Source organism: Pungitius pungitius, chromosome 11 (assembly GCF_949316345.1).
Source record: "Pungitius pungitius chromosome 11, fPunPun2.1, whole genome shotgun sequence".
Lineage (NCBI taxonomy): Eukaryota > Metazoa > Chordata > Actinopteri > Perciformes > Gasterosteidae > Pungitius > Pungitius pungitius.
This window is the reverse complement of record NC_084910.1, coordinates 13,838,908-13,863,473: the sequence shown is the minus strand read 5'-3', so window position 1 is coordinate 13,863,473 and position 24,566 is coordinate 13,838,908. Positions and strand designations below refer to the sequence as shown.

At 44.6% G+C, this 24,566-nt stretch overlaps 3 protein-coding genes and 3 non-coding genes across 6 annotated transcripts; all 6 read left to right on the top strand.

The window, feature by feature from the left end:
• Positions 1–34: 34 nt before the first annotated feature.
• ncapd2 (non-SMC condensin I complex, subunit D2) lies at positions 35–15,577 on the top strand. Its single transcript, XM_037453306.2, has 32 exons — positions 35–163; positions 555–674; positions 772–847; positions 926–984; positions 1,072–1,247; positions 1,741–1,886; positions 2,032–2,159; positions 2,276–2,399; positions 2,520–2,667; positions 3,629–3,826; positions 3,908–4,042; positions 4,149–4,236; positions 5,029–5,224; positions 5,341–5,459; positions 6,226–6,423; positions 6,515–6,689; positions 7,279–7,363; positions 7,524–7,660; positions 8,368–8,500; positions 9,101–9,176; positions 9,273–9,479; positions 9,572–9,732; positions 10,385–10,496; positions 10,686–10,809; positions 10,983–11,138; positions 12,678–12,855; positions 12,935–13,029; positions 13,158–13,238; positions 14,068–14,251; positions 14,340–14,505; positions 14,593–14,724; positions 15,301–15,577. Exons 2-32 carry the CDS (start codon positions 557–559, stop codon positions 15,381–15,383), a joined length of 4,194 nt encoding a protein of 1,397 aa, XP_037309203.2. The 5' UTR covers positions 35–163; positions 555–556; the 3' UTR covers positions 15,384–15,577.
• Positions 1,306–1,632, top strand: LOC119198259 (small nucleolar RNA U85). The gene has a single exon (XR_005114507.1). It is a non-coding gene; the product is annotated as a small nucleolar RNA U85 (small nucleolar RNA).
• Positions 3,108–3,417, top strand: LOC119198254 (small nucleolar RNA U85). Its single transcript, XR_005114502.2, has one exon. It is a non-coding gene; the product is annotated as a small nucleolar RNA U85 (small nucleolar RNA).
• LOC119198255 (small nucleolar RNA U85) lies at positions 4,286–4,566 on the top strand. Its single transcript, XR_005114503.2, has one exon. It is a non-coding gene; the product is annotated as a small nucleolar RNA U85 (small nucleolar RNA).
• A 1,217-nt stretch (positions 15,578–16,794) lies between the features above and the next one.
• nppcl (natriuretic peptide C-like) lies at positions 16,795–18,918 on the top strand. The gene is made up of 3 exons (XM_037453478.2): positions 16,795–17,262; positions 17,783–17,933; positions 18,137–18,918. The coding sequence occupies exons 2-3, from the start codon at positions 17,835–17,837 to the stop codon at positions 18,431–18,433; spliced, it is 396 nt and encodes a 131-aa protein (XP_037309375.1). The 5' UTR covers positions 16,795–17,262; positions 17,783–17,834; the 3' UTR covers positions 18,434–18,918.
• A 1,662-nt stretch (positions 18,919–20,580) lies between these two features.
• Positions 20,581–24,513, top strand: gapdh (glyceraldehyde-3-phosphate dehydrogenase). The gene is made up of 12 exons (XM_037453470.2): positions 20,581–20,677; positions 21,113–21,158; positions 22,175–22,274; positions 22,365–22,471; positions 22,562–22,652; positions 22,746–22,861; positions 23,060–23,141; positions 23,300–23,451; positions 23,559–23,637; positions 23,785–23,868; positions 23,952–24,049; positions 24,137–24,513. Exons 2-12 carry the CDS (start codon positions 21,136–21,138, stop codon positions 24,204–24,206), a joined length of 1,002 nt encoding a protein of 333 aa, XP_037309367.2. The 5' UTR covers positions 20,581–20,677; positions 21,113–21,135; the 3' UTR covers positions 24,207–24,513.
• Positions 24,514–24,566: the final 53 nt, after the last annotated feature.

Sequence of the window (24,566 nt, the reverse complement as noted above, 5' to 3'; positions counted from 1 at the left end):
AAGCACCGGCCACTTCTGACGTCACCCATTCCGTGATTTGGCGCGATATCCAAATAAGTTTCAAACCTGTAGATTCAAACAGCTAGTGGGCGGCGGAGGAAGCAGACCACACTTTAGTCTTCAGAGGTCGTCATCGTGGATAAAGGGACCGCAGTCGGCCCAGGTGAGCGTTTTCATTAAAACTTGATTATATGGGGTCGTTATGAATGTGTAGCTGCAATTGTTTTAGTTAAAGATAAACTAACACAATGGCACGACGTCTGTGGCTTAACTGTTAGCTCGCTAGCTAGCATGCTAGCGCTAGTGGTTTGTTCCTCTAGCATTAGCTTGTTCCACAACAAACCAGCAATGTTTGCGTACTTGAAAATACAATTCCCCTTTGTGCTTAACCAGTCAAATCGACTAATATTAGCTAGCATGTTAGTTTTTTAAGTGATGCACTGTAGCCGTAATATTTGAAACGTTACTATCCTATGTCGCTACAGTTAAACGATGCGTTGTAACGAGTGATTCATAATTTCAATCTATTGTCTCTTTGTTCGATCTTGGCTCAGGGATGTCGTGGGACTTTTTTGTGCCCGTTTCCGTGGGAGACCTGGTGAAGACCGGGGGGATCAACCAGTACGTCGTTCAGGACGTGGTGCCCCCCAAACAGCTGGCACCGTATCTCAGCAGTAAGTAGTTGGGTCGACTTGTTGATAGATGTGTAACGTTAGATTTCCCTTTCAACTGCACCGTCGTGTTCGTGACCGATTCGTCTCTTCCCCACAGAGTTTAAGGCTGCTTTGAGAAGCCAGGGGCCTACGTGTATATTGGAACACTTTGACACGGGATACAGCGTGCTAAAGTAGGCATCAGTATATCAATATAGCCTGCTCTCGTTATTGTTATCAACTACATGTAATAAATGAGCTCCTTTTTTAAGGCAATGTAACTTGGTGGACCTCGGTGTGAAGGAGGATACCTTTGAGTTACTCATACAAGGTGAGACATTTTTTCACGTTTCTATGTTTTAAATGTACAGTGCGCCTGTGATGTGCTGAAATGATGCATGATGTTTTTTCTCCTCAGTGGTCAGTGGCTTGGCGGCTTCCTTGCCTGCGCTCCTGCTTTCCACCTCAGTCTCAGCTGAAGAGCGCAAAGAGAAGCTTAATGCGGTTAAGATGAGTGTCTACCTGCTCTGCAAACTCACAGAGACCTTCGAGAGCGACTCCAATAGACAGAGTATTGTCACTGCCCCGGGGAAGGTATGGTTATAAGAGATTTTTGCTCACAGGGAACTGTTTTATTAACCTTTTTTAAATGCCCGCATGATGATATCATGGCAAGTTTGATGAGTCCGTCAGACCCAGAGATTGTTGCTTCTAGCCTGCTGTTAGGTGGGTAATCTTGGTGGTGTGGTAGAGTTTTATTGCACCGCTGTAAGGGCTCACCCACAGTAAACTTGATACCTTCCATAACCTCTGCTCCCCAAGAGCAATGGGACTGGTCAGGTGGGAGATGTCAGACAGTGTGTGAATGTTTGTGTGCCTTTGTCTATGTTGTATGAATGTACATGTCAGCAGGCAAGAAGCTTATGTCTCTACAGAGGTTTTGGCCATTATGAATTACAGTCTTTGGTAACCTGAGGGCATGTGCTGAATGTCAATTGCAGTAGTCAAATATACCTTTGTTGTGTAGCTTTTGATTTGAGTAATATTGAATCACGTTTCTATCTATCACGTTTTTCTTCTTGCACAGTGTGGTAAAAAAGGCAAAGGTGGCGTAGAGGGAATGCTACAATGGGACAGTGAGCGAGAGAGAGTTCTGCAGGCCCTCATCCAGCTCCTCCAGCTGGATATTCGTTCTCTCTGGAGTCTCTCACTGGTCGAGGAAGAGTTCACAAAGTATGATGAGGCCCAGCAACCATCACACACACACACACACACTATATATAGTTGTGCTCTGGGTGTATTCTTAAATTTGTGCTTCATGGAGATTTTGCCATACCGCCACATGAACACATTTTTGGATACTGTCCTTCATCCATAGTTGTGTGACCTGCTGTTGCTATAAACTCCTTGAGAACCCAACCATCAGCCATGTCAAGAGCAAACCCACCAGAGATGGTATAATCCACCTACTTGGAGTGCTAATCAAGAAGTACAACCACCTTCTCGGTTCGTCTTTTAGTTGCATGTGCAACCTGTGTGCAATAATAAAACATTACACAGCATATTGCTTTTCAGCACACATTGTACATTTTAGTTTTCTTACTCTCGCACAACTTTTTCAGGTGCAAGTGTAAAGGTCATCCAGTTGCTGCAGCACTTTGAGCAGTTGTCATCCGTGTTTGCCCAGGCGGTTTCTGTGTGGAGCACAGAGTACGGGCTCAGGGCGATCATAGGAGAAGTAATCCGGTCAGTAACCGTAAAAACTATCTTTCAATCTCTTGTGATAATCCAATGTAGTAGTTGGCTGCAAATTATGTTTGGAAGCTCATTCACTTTTTCTTTTCTTTCTTCCATCTATTCCTTTAGGGAGATCGGCCAGAGGTCAAGTGAGGAGCTTGCTAGAGAGGCGTCAGGGGTCAAAGCCTTTTCTTCCTTCATTGCAGAACTCGGTTCCCTGGTGCCTGAGTTAATGATCCCCAATATTAGTGTGCTTATCACACACTTGGAAGGAGAGGTACTTGTTCACCCTGCCAACATTGAATCATTGATTTAGTGGTCATTTTTCTGAATTGTGCTGATCTTGTACAGTAATGTTAACAAGATGTCAACAGTTGTTAACAATGTCTTAAAGACATGTTTTGATATTTAATATTACACATAGGGACTTCACAGCATCCAATGACATTGTAGTATCCAAGTTTGCATTCGCTATGACCAGGCAAGTATAGAAAAATATAATGATTGCATTTGTGTTTTTAATTTCTAGATTTATTTGGTCACTTTCCGTATTGCTCAGATGCAAATTATACTGTTAAAATGGCACAATGAACATCCCTCATGAAAATAGTGCCAACACATCGGTACAAAAACGGAACGAAGGGGTACAGCATTATGGGAAATGTCCCTTCCGCAAATAACTTGAATTTATTTTATTTCCAGTTCAGTTGACACGTTGCCCAGTGATGAGTCCAAGGCGAATACGAGCATACTGAATGAGAGCTGGGTTCTTCTTGCCTCTATTGGCAGGTAATCTTGGCAGTGCAGAGGAGCGTTCCTGCTCTGCTGTAAGGGCCTGCCTACAGTGACTTGGCTCAACCCAAATTATTCCTCTACAGTTACCGCAGAGTAATTGCTGGGATGAAGCTGACAGTGTGTGTGTTCTGTGGATGTGTGTGTGTGTGCGCATTTGTAAGAGGCAAGAAGTTCACCCAGCTCTCTTTGTTCTTCAGTTGGCAATGAGTTGTTCTTTGGTAATCTGAGGGCTTAAACTGAACTAAAATCAAAGTAATGTGTTTGTGCTCAGGTGCTGTATTTCAGTTGCTCGAGTAGTTTCATTGTATCATTCTTGCGAGGTTCGCCATTGTATGCCAAGATACACACCCCCCCCTTAAATAACCAACGATGTTGTAGAAACTAAACATTACATTACCAGATTGGCTGTGGACTTATTCCCCTTTTTACCTCCTGTTTTGCAGAGCCACACCATGCGTGTCGCTGTGTGTGAGGTGCTGGGGGAGATCCTTGTGCGGGTCTTGTGTGGCGACAAGCTGGACGAGTCTGGCAAAGCTGACCGCGACCGCTTCTTTGACACACTGCAGGAACATCTGCATGACACACATTCTCATGTGAGGGCACGTGTGTTACAGGTCTACACACGCATCGTCAACAGCAAAGTAGGTTTCAATCGCCTCAGTATCCTTATCCGCACGTTATTCAATGCTCCACGTGGTAATGTTCAGTCGTTGTTTGTTTAGGCACTGCCCCTGTGTAAGTACAGTGAGGTGATGGAGCTCGCTGTGGGGAGACTGATGGACAAATCCATAAATGCTGTGAAGAGCGCCATCCAGTTGTTGGCCGCATTCATTGCACGCAACCCCTATAGCTGCAAGGTCACTAAAAGCAACATGATCAATGATGACAGAGCCACTCAATTATATTAAAAAAAAAATCTTGATTCCACATTCCCAATCTGAAATAATTTTTGTCTGTCTTCAGCTTAGCAGTGCAGATCTCCAGAAACCACTGGAGAAAGAGACCGCTAAATTGAGAGCCATGAAAGAGAGACTGGATGGGAAAGCACCGGGTATGGATGGAACCAGAGAAGTTGTTTCCTTTATGCTCAGTGACGCGTTGCCCGATGATGAGTCCAAGGCGAATACGAGCTAACTGAACGAGAGCTGGGTTCTTCTTGCCTCTATTGGCAGGTAATCTTGGCAGTGCAGAGGAGCGTTCCTGCTCTGCTGTAAGGGCCTGCCTACAGTGATGTGGCTCAACCATAAGTAGTCCTTTCTAAGTAACAGTGGAGTAATCACCGGTATGGAGCTGACAGTATGTGTACATGTGTAAGGAGGCAAGGAGCGCACCCAGCTCCGTTCAGTCAGCTGTGAGTTGCTTCTTTGGTAATCTGAGGGTTAGGGTTGGACATAAACAGATGTTTTTTGGGGGGGAAAGTGGTCACTTTCTCACTTTGTTTTTCGTGTAACTTTATTGAAAGTGTTTGCAGCCACTTTTTTATAATACAGATGTTTTAGCATAATTAGATGCAACTTTACAGCAAAAGCCGAATGACAATCTTAAAGGAATTTAAATGTCAATGTTTTGCATAGATACAAACCATTCTCTACAGCATTTACCGTTCATCATACATAAATATATTGTCTTAGCTTTACAAAGACCACATGTCTATTGAACACAAAAGACAACTAACTAAACTGGATCAGATGCTTTAATCCAAAGAGCAGTTCTCTCACCACTGTCCTTCTGCTGCTAATTGATTTCATTTGTAACCTTTCTGTCGGTTTTTATTTCATGCTTTTGTAGCTCTAAATTTCCCCCCTGATTGGATTTGAATCTCTTTCCTTCCCCTCCCGGGCAGTGGCGACAATTAAAGCCTCAGAGCTGTGGGCCGCCATGGAGCCAGAACTGCTCGTCACTGTCGGGGCAGAGCTGGAGCCGACAAGTGACGCAGAGAAGGAGGATGACGACGGGGATGTGGAGGAAATCAAGGAGGCAGAGGACGAAAGAGCGACTGCAGTGAAGGTTGCTCAGTTCCTCCGTGTCAACAAATACAGGTGAGGCTAATCGCCTCAGTAAAAGTTGACCAATAACCACAACCTCAAAGATGTATTTCTCCCAAACTATTGGCCAACAATACAAGTGCAGTTTCTTTTCTCTTCCCTCTCTGCAGGAACGCTGTCCGTCTTTGCATAAGGGCACACGGCTGCTTCCCTCAATCTGAAATGTTTGCGGCCCTCTCCACTCTCACTCCTGAGACTCTTATGGGCACCCTGGCTCTCATATTCAAGGGTAAAACCTGCACTCTGTTCGCCTGATGCTTTTCTATCCAGAGAGGGACTCATCATAAGAGCGCTCTGCCGTGAATCTTCATGGAAGCATGGTTGAACACATTTCAAATTCAGTTCTTTGCATTTTCTCTTGGAGGAAATTTTAGTGGCACTTCATTGAAAGTGAATAATAAATGTCCTCAATGTGAGTAAAGGATATATTCGACAGCTTAAAAGGCTGCCAGATACACGTGTCGACGTACGAAACAAAACAATCATTAAATTGGGGAAATGAGTACCCCGTTGAGTAAGCTGAAATGTGATGTGGGAGATGCCTTTTGTTTGAGTCTTTTCTTTTAGTAGTTTGAACAGAGCAAAATGACAAAGGCAATTGCATAAGTATTGAGTTGAATAGAATGTTAGCTCAGTTTTAATTGCCATGTGCAGGGTTTTCTCAAAGTTTCAATTAATCAAATCACATTGATACAAAGTCCAGACAAGTTACTTAGTAACTATTCTTATTCATTGTATGTACCGTGGCCCTGTAATATCAGCGGGTGGCAAAAAATCTGACTAGCGTGAAACTGCTATAAAAATTTGTTGGCTTATTACTCAGTATGCTGTTAATGTCAATTGAACCCTTCTGTGGTTGCACAGTAAAAGCTTCAGCAAGAATAGATTTAACCCAGTTACCGAACAAGAGTATGTAATTGAGAAACAATGTAAACATGGTTTATTTAAATTCCTGTTGCTATCAATCATACAAAACCTGGTATGTCTCCTTTCAGGCTCCGAAGAGGACAACGCTGAGCTCAGTCAGAACATGCCGCCGACACCACAGAAGGATGCAGAGGAGGAGGAGGATAGGGAGCTGATGAAGCAAGCGATGTTAGTGCAGTACCTGAAAGACACAGAAACCTTTGCCTTACAAGTGGAGCGGGCAATCTCTGTCATTAACACCATGCTCTACTGGAAGACCACTTCAGGTTGAGGCAATATTTCATCAAACCTGTGCATCTCAACATGGTTCATCAAAGATGTATTTTCAGATTTGACATTTGCAGTTTTGTGTTTCAGTGGTCCAGGAGGCTGTGCAGTTTTGTGTGACTGTGTGCGAGTTCAGCGTTGCCAACTCCATCAGTGGGGTGAGGAAGATGTTGCCTCTGGTCTGGTCAACAGACGCTGCCATTAAAGATGCGGTCGTTCAGGCCTACAGGCGCCTGTACCTGAACCCTCAAGGAGACACCATCAGGTAAAACCACCTCACACATTATGGAAGGCCTTAACATTGACTCCTTTTTAAATTTATTCAATAACGTAAGAGGCAGTACTTTATCTTCAATAACGTAACCGTTCGATGGTTTCCTTGAATTGGATAATAAAGTAAAACTCCTCCTTTGATAATAAATATATGTAAATTGTAAATAGCTAACTCCGTGTATCGCATTTCAGTCTAGAACGTGCATGTAAACAGCTTAGGGTCTTTTTGCAGGATCTCGCACAATCATTCATTCATTCACATTGCTCATGACATCCACCTTAAATGTCCGGTTGCAAAAGCTCGCATTCCCTGTGGGGGTTTTTTCGGCAATCACCACTGAGCAAAATCTGACCTTGAGTGCGCAGTAATAGGGAACGCTCGGGTCTATGTGAACAGAACCTACATTATCGCTGAATAATGCACACCCTGTGAGACTCTCTCAACCAACCAGAACCCTAAATTTCATCTACCTGTATTAAAAATGTATGTTAATTAATTTATAATAATAATTTTATGTTTAAGGCTGTAAAAAAAATTGCAATGCGTTCTCCTTAAAGCAGCTTCTCTTGTCTTTCATCAGGGTGAAAGCCCACACTCTTGTTGACAGTCTCTCCGAGCTGATGGTGGATGCATCTCTGGGAACAATCCAGTGTCTTGAGGAAATAGTGTGTGACCCTTTTCATTAAACAAATGGACCCTTTTCTGAGTACAATGGTCAATTTAAGAACACAACTTCATAGAACATTGATTGTATCCTCCATAAAATGTTCTGTGTAAATTAGATTTTTGTGTCGATTTGTAAAGTGTGTCTGGTGATGTCTTCAGGTCCAGGAGTTCTTTGGCAGTGGAAGCCACCTCCAGTCTACTGTAGTGCAGGTCTTGTGGGAAAGGTTTACCGGCAAACGAGAAACGTCCGCCTTACACCGGCGAGCTGCGGTGTTGCTGCTGGGTATGGCTGCACGGTAAGGGATGGGCCTCCTTCACTGCTTCTAAGAAACAAACATAAAAATGCCAGGATGAGGAAAAGGGCTCAGTGTCTACCAAATGAGAGGTTTAAACTTTTTTTTGCCTTCGACTGCTCATTTTCGTTTAAAGACATGCCTGTTACAGTTGTCGAGTCACTTTCATTTTAAGTTTTTTGTTAAAGTTCAGTTGCCCTGAGTTTTTCAGAAACCTTCAAATCTGCAATATATTACTGTATGGAAGTGCTTCCTTTTACATTTTGGTCCTGCCTCAGCTACTAAACATTTAGCAAATCCTCCTCCCCCATTAAGCCAAGGCCCGGCTCTTCGTTGTAATTGAAAGTCACGACAATACAACTAGGCTCCTTGCCAGTGCATTTCACTAATGTATATATATTTTTAGTGCTCTCCCTCAATCGTCCTTAAAGACTGCCACTGCTGCAGGGGAGAGTGAGTGAGTTAAGAGACTATCTGCAGTCCACCCATGCTGCTGCCTCCCTGCCTGTATGTGCTTCTCCTTACTCATCCTCCTACACCCATTATCAGGGCAGCCGCCTCGCGCTGGCAAGGCCGGCGCTCCGCGGTTTTGATGATGTATGGAAGATGTTATTACCTCACTTTGCATCATCCTGTAATCATTGGGGGAAAATAACCCCCATACTTGCCTCTGTAAATGTGTGTTTTTATATTTTGTGCAACTCTAACAGGGCCGAGAGGGAGGTGGTCCTCAGTAATCTGGATACTCTTTGTTCCGTGGCTCTGGGAGAAAAAGTGACTGAAGACTTTCTTTTGGCCAGAGACGCCGTTCTGACCATCAGCAGCATCACTGACCATGTCAGGGTAAGGTGGCGCATGGAGTAGTGTGATGCGCTGGGAGCCGCAAGGTTGTTTGTTTGAAACCCGGCTGCCCCATGTGCCATGTCGAAGTGTCCCTGAGCAAGACACCCAACCCCTAATTGCTCCCCAGGCAAAATGTAACGCATGGGTTATAATGCAAGTCGCTTTGGATAAAAGTGTCAGCTAAATGACATGTAATGTAAGGAGCCGTAAGTCATGCGTTATGCAGGTAGATGAGTGCCACGTCATTTCAGGTTTGGCGGGGTTGGTCCCCCCATGACATTACTAAATAATGGTCGGGGGAAAACGTATTCATATACAGTGGATTATTTGCTCCGTGTTAAATTGTTAAAATACATTTTCGGGAGATGTGACGCTGCGTAAAATGTATGAAATCTATTAGAAAATGTATATTTTGTTTTGGTTTCTTAATTACGTTTTGACTACAAAGGGAACATATATTTGTTGATTCATATCATTAGATTAAATACATGTAAAGCCGTTATCTATACTCATTGAGCAGGTATCTTGTGGTACGTTTTGCTGATGAACATGTAGGCGTCTTCAACGCAATGTCAACATCTGCTTCATTATCTCCACCAGCAATCAAAAGGGGCTCCATTCCGACTGCCACAGGACCATCAGCTCTTCACCTGCCTCACACAGGCCATCGCTGAAGGTAAATGCAGACAAAGGTGCCTCTTTTTCAAGGAGCATGTTAGTCTTCGCCTTCCCCACGTCACGCTGGTCTCCTCCTCTGACCCGACTGCTCCAGGTGTGGTGATGGAAGACCCTTACTGGCAGACCTTCATGCAACAGGCCGTCCGTCTCATCTACTTCCTGGCTGAATCCCCGGACCAGCTGTGCTCGCGGCTGCTCCAGCGCGGCGCGCGCCTCTTACTAGATCAGATTGCGGAAGGCTCCGAACTCAACAAGGACGTCGGCCAATTGCAAGACGAATCCAAAGAGTCCAGCGAGCAAGGTGAGTCTTTTGTCTGCATTGACTGAGCCTAACCTAGCAGACGTGCTCTTGACTCGCCTCACCTGACTCTTGTGTGTCTTTGTCTCCGGCAGTGAACTGCGTGTGCCTGGCCCAGTTGTTGGCTCTGTGTGGCTGCGTGGCCTTTTGGCAGGTATCTCACCTCGAACGCAGCGTTAGCGCTGAGCTGCGGCGGAGGAGGGGAGAGACTGAGGAGAGGGAGGAGAAGGAGAAGGCTCCATCCAGCAAAGCTAAGGTAATGAGGCGGTGTATTTACACTAAACTTTAGGCTGTTGCTGTGACAGAAACTATTTCAATATGTTGCTTTGGGCTGTGGAAAATTATGATTGTCTCTTTTCAAACATAATTTTAGTGACAAACATGAATCCGTTGACCAACACATTTGCAGCCCCGTTTCAGTTCAAACCAGAGTTACTGTCACTTTAATATAACAGAGCAAAACCAACCCCCTCAGTGGGTTTAACAATACATTAATTTTAGTGAATGTCAGATGAGGGATGGCTCATCCGGAAACAAAATAAAATTATCTTTAATGAGCTTTTTTTTGTGTGTGTGTGTGTGTGTTCTTCTGAATCTTTCCCTCAAAATATCCAAAGAGCCTGAGCGATACAGAAAAACAAGGTTTACCACGCCAGGCAGAAGTTTTTAGCGAATATCAAAAATGTTGCATGGTAGATTTGAAAATCTTAAGTTTAAAAACATTTTTCTGCTGTGGAAACAACTGGACTCTATTGTAATCAAGCCTATCTAGTTTCAAACTGCTTTACATGAATGAATAAAAATCAACTGACAGTCTGATGGGCCGGACGGCTCTCACGGCGACATCTAGGAGTCTTGTGTAGAAAAAAGGTTTGAAGATAAGTGACGCTCTACTGTTATTCCAACAGCAAACCGCCAGTGAGAGTGCTATGGAGGAGGAGCTGGGGCTGATGGGCGCCTCTGCTGAAGACACGGAAGCTGAACTCATTAGAAAGATCTGCGAGACCGAATTACTCGCTGGTGAGAAAACCCTCAGCTGGACATGCAGCCATTTCACCTTACGCAAAAAAATAAAATCCATAATTTAATTTGAATTCAATTGTATAAATGTATAAATGCTATAATAATAAAAATTGTTCCAAAGATGTTTGATGCAATGTTTTAAAATATTGATCCTCTTCTGCCCACCCCCTTAATCCGCTTGTTAAGAGGAGAACCTGCTGGGTGCCTTCCTTCCCCTGCTGGTGAGAGTCTGCAGCTCCCCGGGGCGCTACTCCCACCCACAGCTCACCACCGCTGCTTGTCTGGCTCTTTCTCAGTACATGATGATAAGGTAAAATCATACTGCCTACTGCCCTCCTTCACTTATGTATATATTTATATCAGTGAGGTCGGACTAAATGACAAACACCGCTTTGTTCACTACAAGATCATCTTCATCGAAGTATGTTTTGTGTGGTGTTTTATTAAACTGACTTTCAATGCTGTGATTTCTTTCTCCACCAGCCCATCGGTGTGTGAGGAAAACATCCGGCTCATGTTTACCGTGCTGGAGCGCTCCCCCCTCCCCGTGGTCAGGGCAAATGCCATAATAGCCCTGGGAGATCTCACCGTTCGGTTTCCAAACATTTTGGAGCCCTGGACTCAGAATCTCTATGCCAGGTAATGTAGTGATGATTTGAATTCTGTTACATTCAGACTTGGCGCAAATGTCTTATTTTCCCACAAATTTCTTTGCAATAACAAGGTTCTTAAGCTCTGACTTTATGGTATAAACCGTTAATTAATGATGATGATGACAACACACCACACTAATCAATGGGCATTTTCACAATGGCCTGTAGTCACTTTAATGATATGGATGGCTACGCCCAAGGGCTCAACTGAGTGGGTGTACTGTACTCCACCTCCACAGCTTCAGCCACCTCCATCCGGATCCCGCCACCCCGTCTCGGCGTGTTGTTCCTCTCAAGCGCTGCCGCTGTCACTGTGCTCCACTGAGCCACATGATGGGGAAAGTTTCCTCTTCCCATCACAACTTTTCTTTAAAAAAAAAAAAAGAGGCAAACGTTGACACCACCAATGTTGCCATGGGAACTAGCTAGTGTTTCACGGCCAGTAGATAAACCCACACACATGAACTGGGGTGGAGCCTTCGACCGCCTTAGAGGGCGCTTTTAGACAATGAACAACTTGATTACCATTGTCTTTCAAATTGTGACTAAAACGTGTTGTAATTACACAGAGCGGTTGGGTAAGCACAAGCGAATCATTTGGGGTGAAGTTAAAGGTTCTACAAGGATTTCAGCCTGTAGGTACACTTTCATTTTAAAACTGCTTTCCCCATAGCTGACTTGAAAGCTGCAGTTTCTTGTTTTGACGAAGTAGCTTTAATTATAATGTGTGATAATGCTCACTGGCTTGTTTGGGACGTGTAAAACATTCTGTTCATTTATAATGCCTCACTGCACTCCTTGTGTTTTTTACCTGATAAGCATTACACGGCGCTGCCTAATTGTCTCCCACACACGGCACCTCCGCTGTTGGCTGGGCTGCTGCTGCGGAGCCTCCTGATAAGCTCACTAAGAATTAATTACCCCGCTTCATTGCAGTAGCTCCCTCCCTCCATTGGCTTGTGGAAGGGCCATGTTCCAGTGTCTGACGCTCTGCCACGAGTTGTGCTCGGTCATAAACGAAAAATGGTTAATGAGTCTCTTTGTGCTGTGGTTTTTTTGGTGTGGGTGAATCTAAATTGCTATCAGATTGCACCTCCGCGGCATGTCCTGTCCTATTGTGTTCGGCTGTGGCAGTTAACGTTCTGCCTAATAACCAAGTCTTTACAGAAAGCTTAATTGATTGGGGGTAACGACGTCGGTCCTCTGCATTCATCCCGACCGAAATATGACAATTGAATGGTTTGCCACAACGTTTTGTAAATGACAAATGTTGTGCAGACATTCGTGATTCCCAGAGGATGCATCCAAATGGGGAAATCTAAAGTGAGGAAAACTACATTGATACCTTTTTAAAGGCCCCGACCACTTGGGGTACAATATATTTTATATTTCTAGCAGTTTAACGAAACAAACACTTTGCATGTGATCGGAAGCTGATTGAGGGGCAAAATGGGTCCGATAGGTCGCCATCATCGGGCTTAGGATGCTGAATCGGCCTGGGATTTCACGTGCTCTTCTCTTCCAGGCTCAGTGACGAGGTTCCTTCGGTGAGGCAGACTGCTGTGACTGTTCTTACCCAGCTGGTGCTCAAGGATGTGCTCAAGGTCAAAGGTCAAGTCAGCGAAGTCGCTGTGCTGCTAATTGACCCGGAGTGTCACATCACCAGCCTGGCCCTGAACTTCTTCAACGAGCTGGCCTCCAAGGTACCCGGCTGTCCATCGGTTACCCTTAATGGAGCCTGAATACTTGGGAGGGTTTTTAAGTCTTGGTGTTCCCCATCAGGACAATGCCATCTACAACCTGCTCCCAGACATCATCAGCCGCCTGTCTGACCCGGAGAGAGGCATGACCTCGGAGGACTTCAACACCATCATGAAGTGAGTTGCATGGCCTTTCAACACTGAGAAATTGTGACTTGTTTAAGAAGCCTTCTAGGGAGATGTTGACAGCTTTTCTATTTTTAGGAGTATTTGTTTAGATGCTGAATTGCGTGTGTCTTTTTCAGACAGCTATTCTCTTACATCACCAAGGAAAGGCAGACAGAGTCTCTAGTAGAGAAACTGTGTCAGCGCTTCAGGACCGCCAAGTGAGTAAATCAACACCTCTGCTGTTTTTTATTTATATTTATTGGTGCAGTGGTGGCTGCATGAGGAATTCGTTTGAGCCATTAATGCAGCCAGGCCCACCAATACACTTTATATTCCACTTTTAAAAAGTAGTTCTATTAAAATGAATGTGATCAGATTATTCTAATGTTTTTGTCATTCAGTCTTCAGCCCGCTCACCAAAATTTGCAATCAATTTAACGCAGTATTTGGTTATTTAATGGTCAGCCTTTTAATTGTTTTACTTATCGAGCACTTTCCTCATTCTTTTAACAAATTGAACAAAACACATAATGCTTGACAACTTATTTTTTATGTATGATTGGTGCCAATTAATGACAATGCCTCGGTTCTTATTGTGTGGAAGTTGTGCATCAATAAAGATAATTAGTCTCAATCTGTCTTTCACCCGTTTCATATCTCACACTATATTGGTGGATTCCTTTTTATTTGCCCTGAACGGTGCTTTAAGACTAGACATTACATTACATGTCATTTAGACTCCTCCTGCCTTCACACAGCAGTTCACCTGCACTCTTTCGTCCCATATAGTGTAGGATTGTACAGACTCATCGGTCGGGCCATTCTTCAGTCTGACTCATGCTTGACCCATGCTCTAAAGGAAGGACGTTTTGTATTACATAATGGCAAAGTGAATTTATATACAAAAGGTTCTTGGAAAATGAGATTTGGTCCAAATGTCAGGGCAAAACCTTATTCATGAGTAATGACTTTATGTTGAGGAGCTAGAATTTCTATGCATTTCACATAGCTTTCTAATCCGGTTTATTATTCCTATGACTCGCTCAGGACGGAGCGTCAGTGGTGTGACTTGGCCATGTCGCTGTCTCTGCTGTCCATGTGTGAGCGGGGTTTTAAGAGGCTGCAGGAATGCTGGGAGTGTTACAGCGACAAGTTGACCGAGCCTGGCGTCTACCAGCCTCTGCTCGCCATCACCGCCAAACTGCGCCGTGGGGCCAAAGCCCAGTTTAAGGTGCTGCATACATCTCCCGTTTCCAAGTAGCTTTCTGGTTTTATTTTCATGAAATCTTTGCTTACTGATGGCACTTTTTTGCCCACAGGCCCAGGTGGATGAGTTTGAGAAGCTTCTGACTGCGGTTCACACGCGGGGGCTGGAGAATGTGGAGAGTCCTGAGATGGATGAGGAAAACCCAAAAGAAGGATCCTCTGAAAGGACAGTGACTCGTACGCCTCTGCCCGCCAGAGGCCGAGCGAGGTCGAAGAGAGGTCAGTGGTCTTACAGTTCAATCGGAGGGTCCTTGTGTGCAAATGTTCACACAAACATTTAAATGTTTTTTTTTTTTTTTTTTGCAGGTCAAGCAAAGCCGTCAACCTCTGGCTACGCCAACGACAGTTTTGTGACGCCTCAGAAATCTCGCAAGCCCAAAAAGCCTCTGATTACTTTCAGCAGTGAGGAGGAGGAGGAGGAGGAGGACGACGAAGAGGGTGAGTGCGGATGATTCATGAGTGGAATCAAAGTTAAAATAACTTCAGGATTCTTCCCCCTTAATTTATTATTTCAGTTTCTTTGGTGATTTAACACGATTTCATTTTCAGTTGTGTGACAAAGTCGAATTAACCGTATTGTTAAATGTCCAAAAATTGTTTAGTTTCCTCGTTAAAAATAGAATCAACAGTATTTTGTCGGAAGTAAAGTACTTCAGATCAATCAATACCAAGGTTCAGAGTCTTTGGGGCAGTGGGCGGATCAGCACTCGTGTCTAAGAGGATTGAAGAAGTTACTCTGTGCATCGCAGCAGCACTAATCCAAGATCTGAACTTCTCTATTGGCTTTTTTTTAGAAAATCAAAAAAGTGACTCAATCCGCCAAACTATGAATCCGATTCAAATTGGGTAAAGTGGCGAGATAACCATATGAATAGTGTTTATAAAGGGGTACAATTTTCTTTCCCTATCCTCATTCAATGTTTGGGATTCACTGACTTTCTGTGGAAATGCTCAAACTGTTCCAGAGTCTGACCGCTCTGGCCTAATCCATTTCTTCATGCATATCTTTATCAGATGCTGTGATGGCAGAGAGTGAGACTCCTAAAGTGACGACCCCCATCGCCCGCACGTCTCGACGAGCTCGCCTCAGAAACTGATCCTTCCTCTTGTTTTTATTTCTGTCTTTCCCTTTTTAGAAATTGTTTTGCATTTTTACTGTTTTCACGCATTGGTTTTAATTCTTTGTATATTGTATTTTAAGATATTTGTACCGATCTAAAGTAGCTTGACGACTCATCTTATGTATAATCAAGAAGTATTTTAATAAACCCGTTTCTGGTTTTGATAAGAACTCTGCTGTTCGTCTCATTTCTGCACATTGACCGAACCTCCCAAGGCTGGCAGTGGCACAAAGAAATGTGTGAAGGGTTGGATGTCCGCTGCGTTATGTCAAGTAAATTTACACCATCATTACAAGCGGCAGTGAATGTCTGCTTGTATCGTGTGTTTGGACAGCAGTGTTTAATGGGTCGTCACAGCTTGCCCAGACAGTGTTACTACCCCACATGCTTCACTTCTCTCAAATTTCTTTTCCTTTTTTACGACATGATCCTTTATCAGATTTTTTTTTTTTTTTTCTTTGTCAGTTGAAAAACTATTTTGCTCCCCGCACCATTGAATATAGCTGCCTATTGTGTAGTTACTATAATTTTATTTATTCCCCCCCCCCCCCCCCCCCCTTGTTCTGTGACACATTGTTGCCTCGTTGGCCGCCTCTTCCATTTCTTCCGTTCTTGTAATCAATCTCTCTTGTAGGTCTCCCGTCCGCTCTGCCTGTTGCCTTCCTCCCTCCCTCCCGTCCTCCTCCTACTCCTTGTTGCCTACTTTTCCTCTGGCAGCGCTCTTCACTCGCATCGCACGGTGTGTGTGGTTTAACCCTCCTCCCTCCCTCCCCTCATGGCTAATCTCTCCTTATCACCCACTCCCTCTCCCACGCACTGTCCTCTCCGAAAAGATGAGAGGGGTGCCTTTTTGTGCGTGTGATTGATGCGTTATGTAAAGGCACTTGCCAACTAGAGGCTAATGCTGTGATCGCAGCAGCACTTAGGTTTTATCTGAGGACACGTTGGAGTTAAACTTGTTCACTGGGAGTAGTCCAAGTTGCCTGGTTCTTAACTTGAATAGTGAAACTTGTTACTGCAGGTATGAAAACATCAAACTTCTCCAAAGAGCTTCTTTTAGAATAAATGCAAAATTCCCATTATCGTTGTCCAGTATCTGGCATAGATTTGTAACTGCTGGGGATTTATTCACTTCAACTGGTCCGAGGCTGCTGAACCTTTTTGAGGTCGGTGTCTTTTCATTGTGTGGCTCCTAGTGGTGTAATCTGGCGGCAGGGGGTACAGGGAGCAGATGGCACTGACAGACTAACTTACCCAAAAGGAAAGGGCTGTCAGCGCATGCTGGGAAAGACTCCAGAGACAAAGGGGACCGAGGGAGGCTGATGTGCACATGGAACATGCATGCAACACAGGAAATGCATAATGCGCACTGTCGTGACACGAAACGTGGGACACCTTTTGGCCAGTTCATTACTCGCTGGTCTCGTTGATACGGCATCAGCAGGCTGTTGCCCTCTGACCTTGCTTTGTGCAGCGCGGTCCTGGGTACGCAGTCACCTTGGCAATGACAATCACTCTCCAAGGCTATGACATCACTCTAAAGAGTCAATGAGGAGGAGGAGGAGGATGGAGAGCTGGGGGGGTGGGCGCTGTCCCTTGCTCTACAAAACCTCTGCAGCATCCCAGCTGATGCCCCAACATTCCAGCTTCTGACAAGAGGACAGACGGAAGAAAACGCAAAGAAAAATCCTCCCTTTTTATTTCCATCACAGAGAAAAGAGTAGGAGGAGTCCACCAAGTGAGACATTGATGCTCCCTGCAGGTGCCAACAAGTGAGAGGTAACCGATAGACCGAGGAACCAGAGGGATGGAGAGGAGTCTGTGAGCAGAAGACACCCAGACAGAAACCAGACCGGTGAGTACACTAAAACGTTGTTCAATGGCTTCATATTATGCAGGTTTTTAACTTTATTTAGTCCCCTTTTTTCAAAGTAAAATACAAATAGTGTACAAAAGGTTTTTCCAGAATTTAACCTGAAACGTATGAAGAAAAAAAATGTGCTATTCAAGGAATATCCTGTGATTTATACTTCACTGTAAACTATTTAACTCAACAAAATTGATTGATAATTGTGATGGATAAATATATCCTGTTATTGATTGGTCTAAAACCCAACCTGGAACGGGGGCTGATTCCTGCTTAACGCCTCATATACAGCACAACTGTTGCATTGATTTTCTCTATTCAACTTCTTTATAGTATCGGTATAGTTCATCTAAATGATTATATATATATATATATATATATATATATATATATATATATATATATATCACAAAGCAGTCAATGATTAGTTAGATTTGCAGTGATCTTTCAAAACTCTTGCGCTTTTGTTTTTCTCCGTGATTAGCTCTTTATCATCCTGTCTTTGCAGTGTATTTTTACAGAGCTGATCCAGTTTTTTCCTGCCACTCGTCTCTGCTGCCATGCTGTGCCCTGTGCTGCTTTGTGCCACTCTGCTCCTCCTGACACCTTTGGAGATCACGGAGGCTCGCGCTCTGCACCCTCCTCCTGATGCTGTGCAGGTAAGCAGGTTGGCCGGAGAAGGGGAGGATAGGGGTGGATTGAGGAGAAATCTGAGTGAATCACGGTCACAAGCGCAGCGCAGAAGGGGGGGAGAACGGGAAAGAAATGGGGGACGGGAGTAATGAAATACATCACTGATTGAATTATTCTCCCTTGTACACTCACCGACAATTCAATTTGATATTTATTTTCCCCTCTGTAGTTCATGGAACAATTTCTGGAACGCTACAATGACCTTTTGACCCTGGACGACCTGGAGAACCTGTTAAACAGCCAACAGGAGGAGCAGTCCGCCTTCTCCTCGGGGGCCAAAGCGGCAGAGTACCCCAAATTGGCCGACGCGCAAACTCAGGCCGAGACCCCCTGGCTGCGCCTGCTGAAGGGGGCTGTGGCCAATCAGAAGCGAGCAGGACCAGACCGGTCCCGGCGGGGATGGAACCGGGGATGCTTTGGGCTGAAACTGGACCGGATCGGGTCCGTGAGCGGACTGGGCTGTTAGTTGGAGAGAGAATAGAGACTGGCATTAGGAAAAAAAAAACACACGTGCAAAGATGTTCACGTGCACTGATGGATGTTTACATGTGTTTAGGCTTCGTGTAGTGTGGTGTAAACTGGCAGCGTTTGCTAATGTGGTTTCATCCAGCGTGGATCCAATGCTTCACGCTACTGTGAGCAGCTGTAGTTCATTCCATGTGCAAGTATTAAACGGACTATTAGAACATTGCTTGAGCTGCGTTTACATCAAACGATCGTCTTTGTTTGCTGTGCTTGTTTTTGAGTAAATGGACACTTTATGTATTTCTAGCATTTGTGTTTGTAAAGTAAATGTGATTAGAGTGTTGTTAAATCCACAAATGCGGTGTGTGTGTGTGTGTGTGTGTGTGTGTAATGGACGTAGATGTTAAAATATGAAGGCACCTGGGATTCCTACTGGTTGCTGTTTGTTTTCTTATGGTTTGCATGAATAAATTGATTTGACATGTATGTTTGATTTTCTCTTTTTGCTCACAGAATTTCACTGTCGCATCTTAATCAGTTTGTGTCCTCCCTATTGGCTCATGTCGTCTCAATTTGTCCCTCAAAGCGTAGCTTCAGATTGTCCTGACATATTTATGTTGGAACTCCGGAAACCTTCATACCTTCTAAAGTTAGATTGTCGTTCTGCAGTACGGATGCCCAATCTCTAACAATGTGGGATCCTCCAGTTCTGCTTTTAGCTTTTTGCAGCCAATTCCCCGGGCAAGAGCGTTAAAACACCACAGAGAGACCAGAATAAACATGTTTGCGGATAATCCCAGATAATGTTCCTACCAATAAAATATGAATATACATGAATATGATGCCATTGTGCCTACGGCTCAAGAACAAGACCTACAATCTGCTCTCTCTGGATGGAGGTCATGTGATGGGACTGAAAGCTCCAGAGCTGCAACTAAATGGGCTTTAAGGTGGGACTTCTGTTACTTTTCATCTTATACATGGCTTGGCTTCCATATACAGTCTGTATATTACTGATATATTCAGCTGTAGTAGTACAATTTTGAAAGTAATATTAAATGAGGAATTTGGTTGAGGCACTAGGTGGCAGTCTCATTCCATCACGTGTTCATCTGTTCCTCACCGCACAGAGCTGCCCTCTGGACTTTGTGTAGGAAACAAGCTTTGTAAATCCAGTTGAAATGCAGACGTGCTTGTGCACAGATCAGTGAACTAATCCAAACATGTCTTGTTGCTGCACTTATTGATTAAGTTAATTTGCATAAATGTAGCTGTAAATTGAGTATAAGGACCCGATGAAAAGAATAAGACCATGATAGTTTGTGCAGAGTACGAGGACGGGTTAAAAGTTGTTATACAGATAGAACATATGATTAGCATGAGGCAGCATTTTCTTGTGCTGGGAGCATAAAACAGACACGTGTTGACTAGGAAGCCCTCGTCTGATCTTGTTCTGACCTTTATTTCCCCAGTTTGACCTTAAGCTGCAAAGCAGAGGCCAGGACTGGTTTCCCCACAGCCATAAAACACACCAGCATTGTCCCGTTTTGGTGCAGATCTACACTTCTGACCGCAACTTAATGACATGTTTTTTTAAATGTCTTCATTCAGACTCTATTTGTCTAAATAACCGAAGATGCATCCTATGCACAAACGTAACGGTCACGTGTTCATGTTGACTAACCAAGAGTCAATGTGTGACTCCTGCTGATGAGACAGGATCAGTCGCTACAGATAGTCAGAAAGTGAAGGGTCGTGGTCTTTGGACATTAAATGTCACAGTCGGGACGACAGAGATTTGATCCCTCTTCTAACTGTATTTACTGAGACGGTCATTGAGGGACCCCTCTCTGTTTTCAGTCCACTATCTGAGGAGTTTAAAATCGTTGTGTCTATTTCAAGATGTCCTAAGGTTGAGGAAAAGTAGAAACACAACAGAGACTTAATGATACTCTAACTTCTGCAGAAATGATGTCAATCCAGGCGCACATTTTCAGCACTTTAGCTCCACAAGTAGCAGAAGAGACAGACGGCTCTGGGATTTTTCCTTCCCATTGAGTTGCAGAGGCCAGCTTGCATGTCCCTGTGCAGACTGATGACCTTGACATTCATAGGGGCGGTGAGACGTGGCCGCTGAGGGGGCGGGGCTTTAAACTCTGGTCAATCATAAAGCACACCGCACAACTTTGCTCTTCCCCACTCACACCAGGAGTCGCAAGACAGACAGAGGCCGCTCACACACACGGTAAATACCTTCAGTAACTTTATTCAGGAACCTGCTGGGCCTCAGTCACAGGCGGCAGGACTTGATTTCGATCACCTGGGATTAATCTGTTTGGGATTGGGACCAAATTTGAAGCTAAATGCGGCCATGAAGATTAAACAAATTAACATTTAGTGTCTTCTTTAAAATGCCATTTTTGCTGCTTAAGAAAATGCACATATTTTGTCTTAAATATGCCTGATCAGAGAACTTGGTTGTAGTAACTGCTACATTTACTTCGACTGTGGCCACGTATCTTATCAGTGGAAAAATGTTCTATTAATATTTTCCCCCCTGCACAATCGCAGGGCTGGCAATCAAGTGAAAGCTGGTATACTCTACCATAAATGTTGCTTTAACAGTATTTAACAAGCTGCATTATAATTATTCCACTTCTCTTCACATTTTTCCTTCCAGAGAACCAGGACAACGCAGGAAAAATGGTTAAAGTTGGCATCAATGGGTAAGAGTCCATTCCTATCCACTCATGTTACAAAATTCATAAAAATCAACATGCACTCGACTCTAACAAACACTTATTAGGCAAATTAGGCACAGAGAGCTCTGTGCACCTCCAGCTCCCAATGCCACACCCCTCTCCTCTGTGTACACTGGCAGCATTCAGGTGATCTCATTCAAATTGCCTGGTTACCTTTTTCGAGATGCACCGCCTGTGCTTCTAAATGCTTAATTTTGGATATTGAAATGATTTGTATGGTTAATATCTGATGCCGTACAGCGGCTGTGGGAGAAAATGTAATGGAAGACATGCACAGTTGAACATGCAGCCACCCGGCTGGCCTCATGTTTTTCTTGAACTTTGGCCCCTGAGCAGATAGCAGTGTGGGCCGTGGCTTCGACACGGGGGGGTCGTTCAATGGGGGAATGTTGTTCCGTTGTCTCGGCCAAGTAGGCCGCAATACTTCAATGTTATTGAACACACACATTGTGACGTTCCAGGTCCTCCTTATCTGTTTCATTATCTCTCTGCACCACGTCCTCCTACCTCCAACGTCTGAGGACATGAGTGTTTGTGTGCCAGGATTTTTGGACCCGCAGTTAAAAAGTAACTTGATCGCTGATCAAACAGTGCTTTGCAATCAACAGGATTTGCACATTAGTCGTTCATTTCGACTTTAGCCCCCCTCAGGGTTCAGAGAGTGAGAGCTGATATGTACGCCTCCACCTGCCCCTCCTCCTGAACCCTGGCCTTTCTTTGTCAGTGAGTTCTGTGCAGACTGTTTTAACCCCATTCAAAGGGAAATGGGTGAAGGAGGCCATGCTTGGGTTGAAGTTAATGTCACAAACTTTGCATATTTACAACGTATTATCAGACGGATTATTTCAACTCAAACATTGTAGATAATTGTGTGACATGACCAGTCTAGCATCACCCGGTGACTTTGGTCAGGGTTCATGGTTTCATACCACCACCTAGAGGCCAGATTAAGAACAATATGAACCATGTTCCCTTTTCAGATTTGGCCGCATCGGTCGTCTGGTGACCCGTGCTGCCTTCACCTCCAAGAAGGTGGAGATTGTGGCCATCAACGACCCTTTCATCGACCTGGAATACATGGTAAGTGAAGGAGATGTGATCTATTCTGCTTCTGTCTGTAAGGTGGGGTAAACTGTCACCTTACTAATCTCTCCATGTTTCCTCTGTTAGGTCTACATGTTCAAGTATGACTCCACTCATGGACGCTTCAAGGGTGAGGTCAAAATGGAGGGGGACAAGCTGGTCATCGATGGACAGAAAATCACCGTTTTCCACGAGTATGTTCACTAATCGGGCTTATAATACCGAAAGCATTCATGAGCAGATACGATAAGCAGATAGGAATTTATTGTGGACTCTTTTTTCAGGAGAGACCCCGCCAAAATCAAATGGGGGGATGCTGGTGCCCAATACGTGGTGGAGTCCACTGGTGTGTTCACCACCATTGAAAAAGCTTCCGTATGTATCTCAATCCCCCTCAAAACTCTTGAATAATAAAAATGAAAGAAGAAAATGAACATAAATTATATGCGGTTTCGAAACTCTTTGCAGACTCACTTGAAGGGCGGCGCCAAGAGAGTCATCATCTCTGCACCCAGCGCTGATGCTCCCATGTTCGTCATGGGTGTCAACCACGAAAAGTACAACAAGTCCCTCCAGGTCGTCAGGTGAGAACCGGCATCGTACGCTGCTTGGTCATTCCATTTTTTTGTGTGTTTTAGTTTGAAATCTAGTTTTACGTTGAGGTGAATTTTTGCAATATTGAGTTTAACTTATTATATATCTAATGTGTAAAATATTTGCAAAGTAAAGCAAAATCACCAGCTCACAATCTTTTTCTGATGCTGTTACTTTTGTCTCCCTAGCAACGCTTCCTGCACAACAAACTGCCTGGCCCCCCTGGCCAAGGTCATCAATGACAACTTTGGCATTATTGAGGGCCTGATGGTGAGGATTAAAGCACTGTGAGCAATCCAGCAGACCGATGCTGAGAAGCCCCGGACACCAGATTATGAACCAACACACCATCATGACATAACAAAGTCAGGTGGGGTCAGGAGGGGAGGCGTTAGCCATGTTTAATCCCTCTCCTATGTGTCCATTAGAGCACAGTTCATGCCACCACCGCCACCCAGAAGACTGTGGACGGGCCCTCCGGCAAGCTGTGGAGAGACGGCCGCGGTGCCAGTCAGAACATCATCCCCGCCTCTACCGGTGCGGCCAAAGCTGTCGGCAAGGTTATCCCCGAGCTCAATGGGTCGGTGCCAGAAAGCAAGCGCAACTCGTCGTCATTGTGTGGCCACAACCTGCCGCTGAATCCACTGAATTTAGTTTGTGACCGTGTGCACTTATTTTCTTTTACAGCAAGCTGACCGGCATGGCCTTCCGCGTCCCTACGCCCAACGTGTCCGTGGTCGACCTGACGGTCCGCCTGGAGAAACCCGTGAGTGACGGCACTCGTAACATTTTAATGAACAAAATGTGCTGCTCTTAAACGCTGCAACTAAGTGTAGACAAAAAAATGTAACTCTTCCTTTTTTTTTAAATGCAGTATTTATGTGATGATGAGGGTATTTAATACATTCAACAGGCCAAATACGACGACATCAAGAGGGTTATGAAGGCGGCATCTGAAGGAGCCATGAAGGGCATCCTGGGTTACACAGAACACCAGGTGTGTGTCCGTCTCGCTTATAACTGATCCTTTAAATCGTTTGGTCCCTTTAACCTGGCGTCCTCCTCTTTGCTCGCCGGCAGGTCGTCTCCACAGACTTCAACGGGGACTGCCACTCCTCCATCTTTGATGCTGGCGCTGGCATCGCCCTCAACGACCACTTCGTCAAGCTGGTTTCATGGTACGCCTCCTGCATCGATTCCTCTCGGGTGCTTAACGGCTCTTTTCCCGGATGCATTTTGACTCCATTCTTTTCTTTCTTCCTCAGGTACGACAACGAGTTCGCATACAGCAACCGCGTCTGCGACCTGATGGCCCACATGGCGTCCAAGGAGTAAAACGACCAGCCGACCACTCGTCACTGCACCGTGCCACATCACCCACGTCCTCCTGATCCCAGAGACGCACAAACACAATTAGTTGTCATTGACTTGGTGCTGGTTGCTTCTAATGGTTGACCCTCGTCAGCTGGTGGCAAAATGGTTCCCCAGAGAGCAAATGAAAAAGATCTAGTGTGACTTTTCTTGTGTTTGTGAAGTTCCCTGTTCTGTTCTTGTGTGAGATGGAGTGAAGGTGTGCGTATCTGTCTGTCCTGCTGAAGTTTCTGCAGTCGGAAGTGAAATAAAGTCCTGTTTGAGAATCACACCTTGCTCTTCCCTTTTGTCACTGCAGACTTTTCTCTATTGAAAATGAATCCT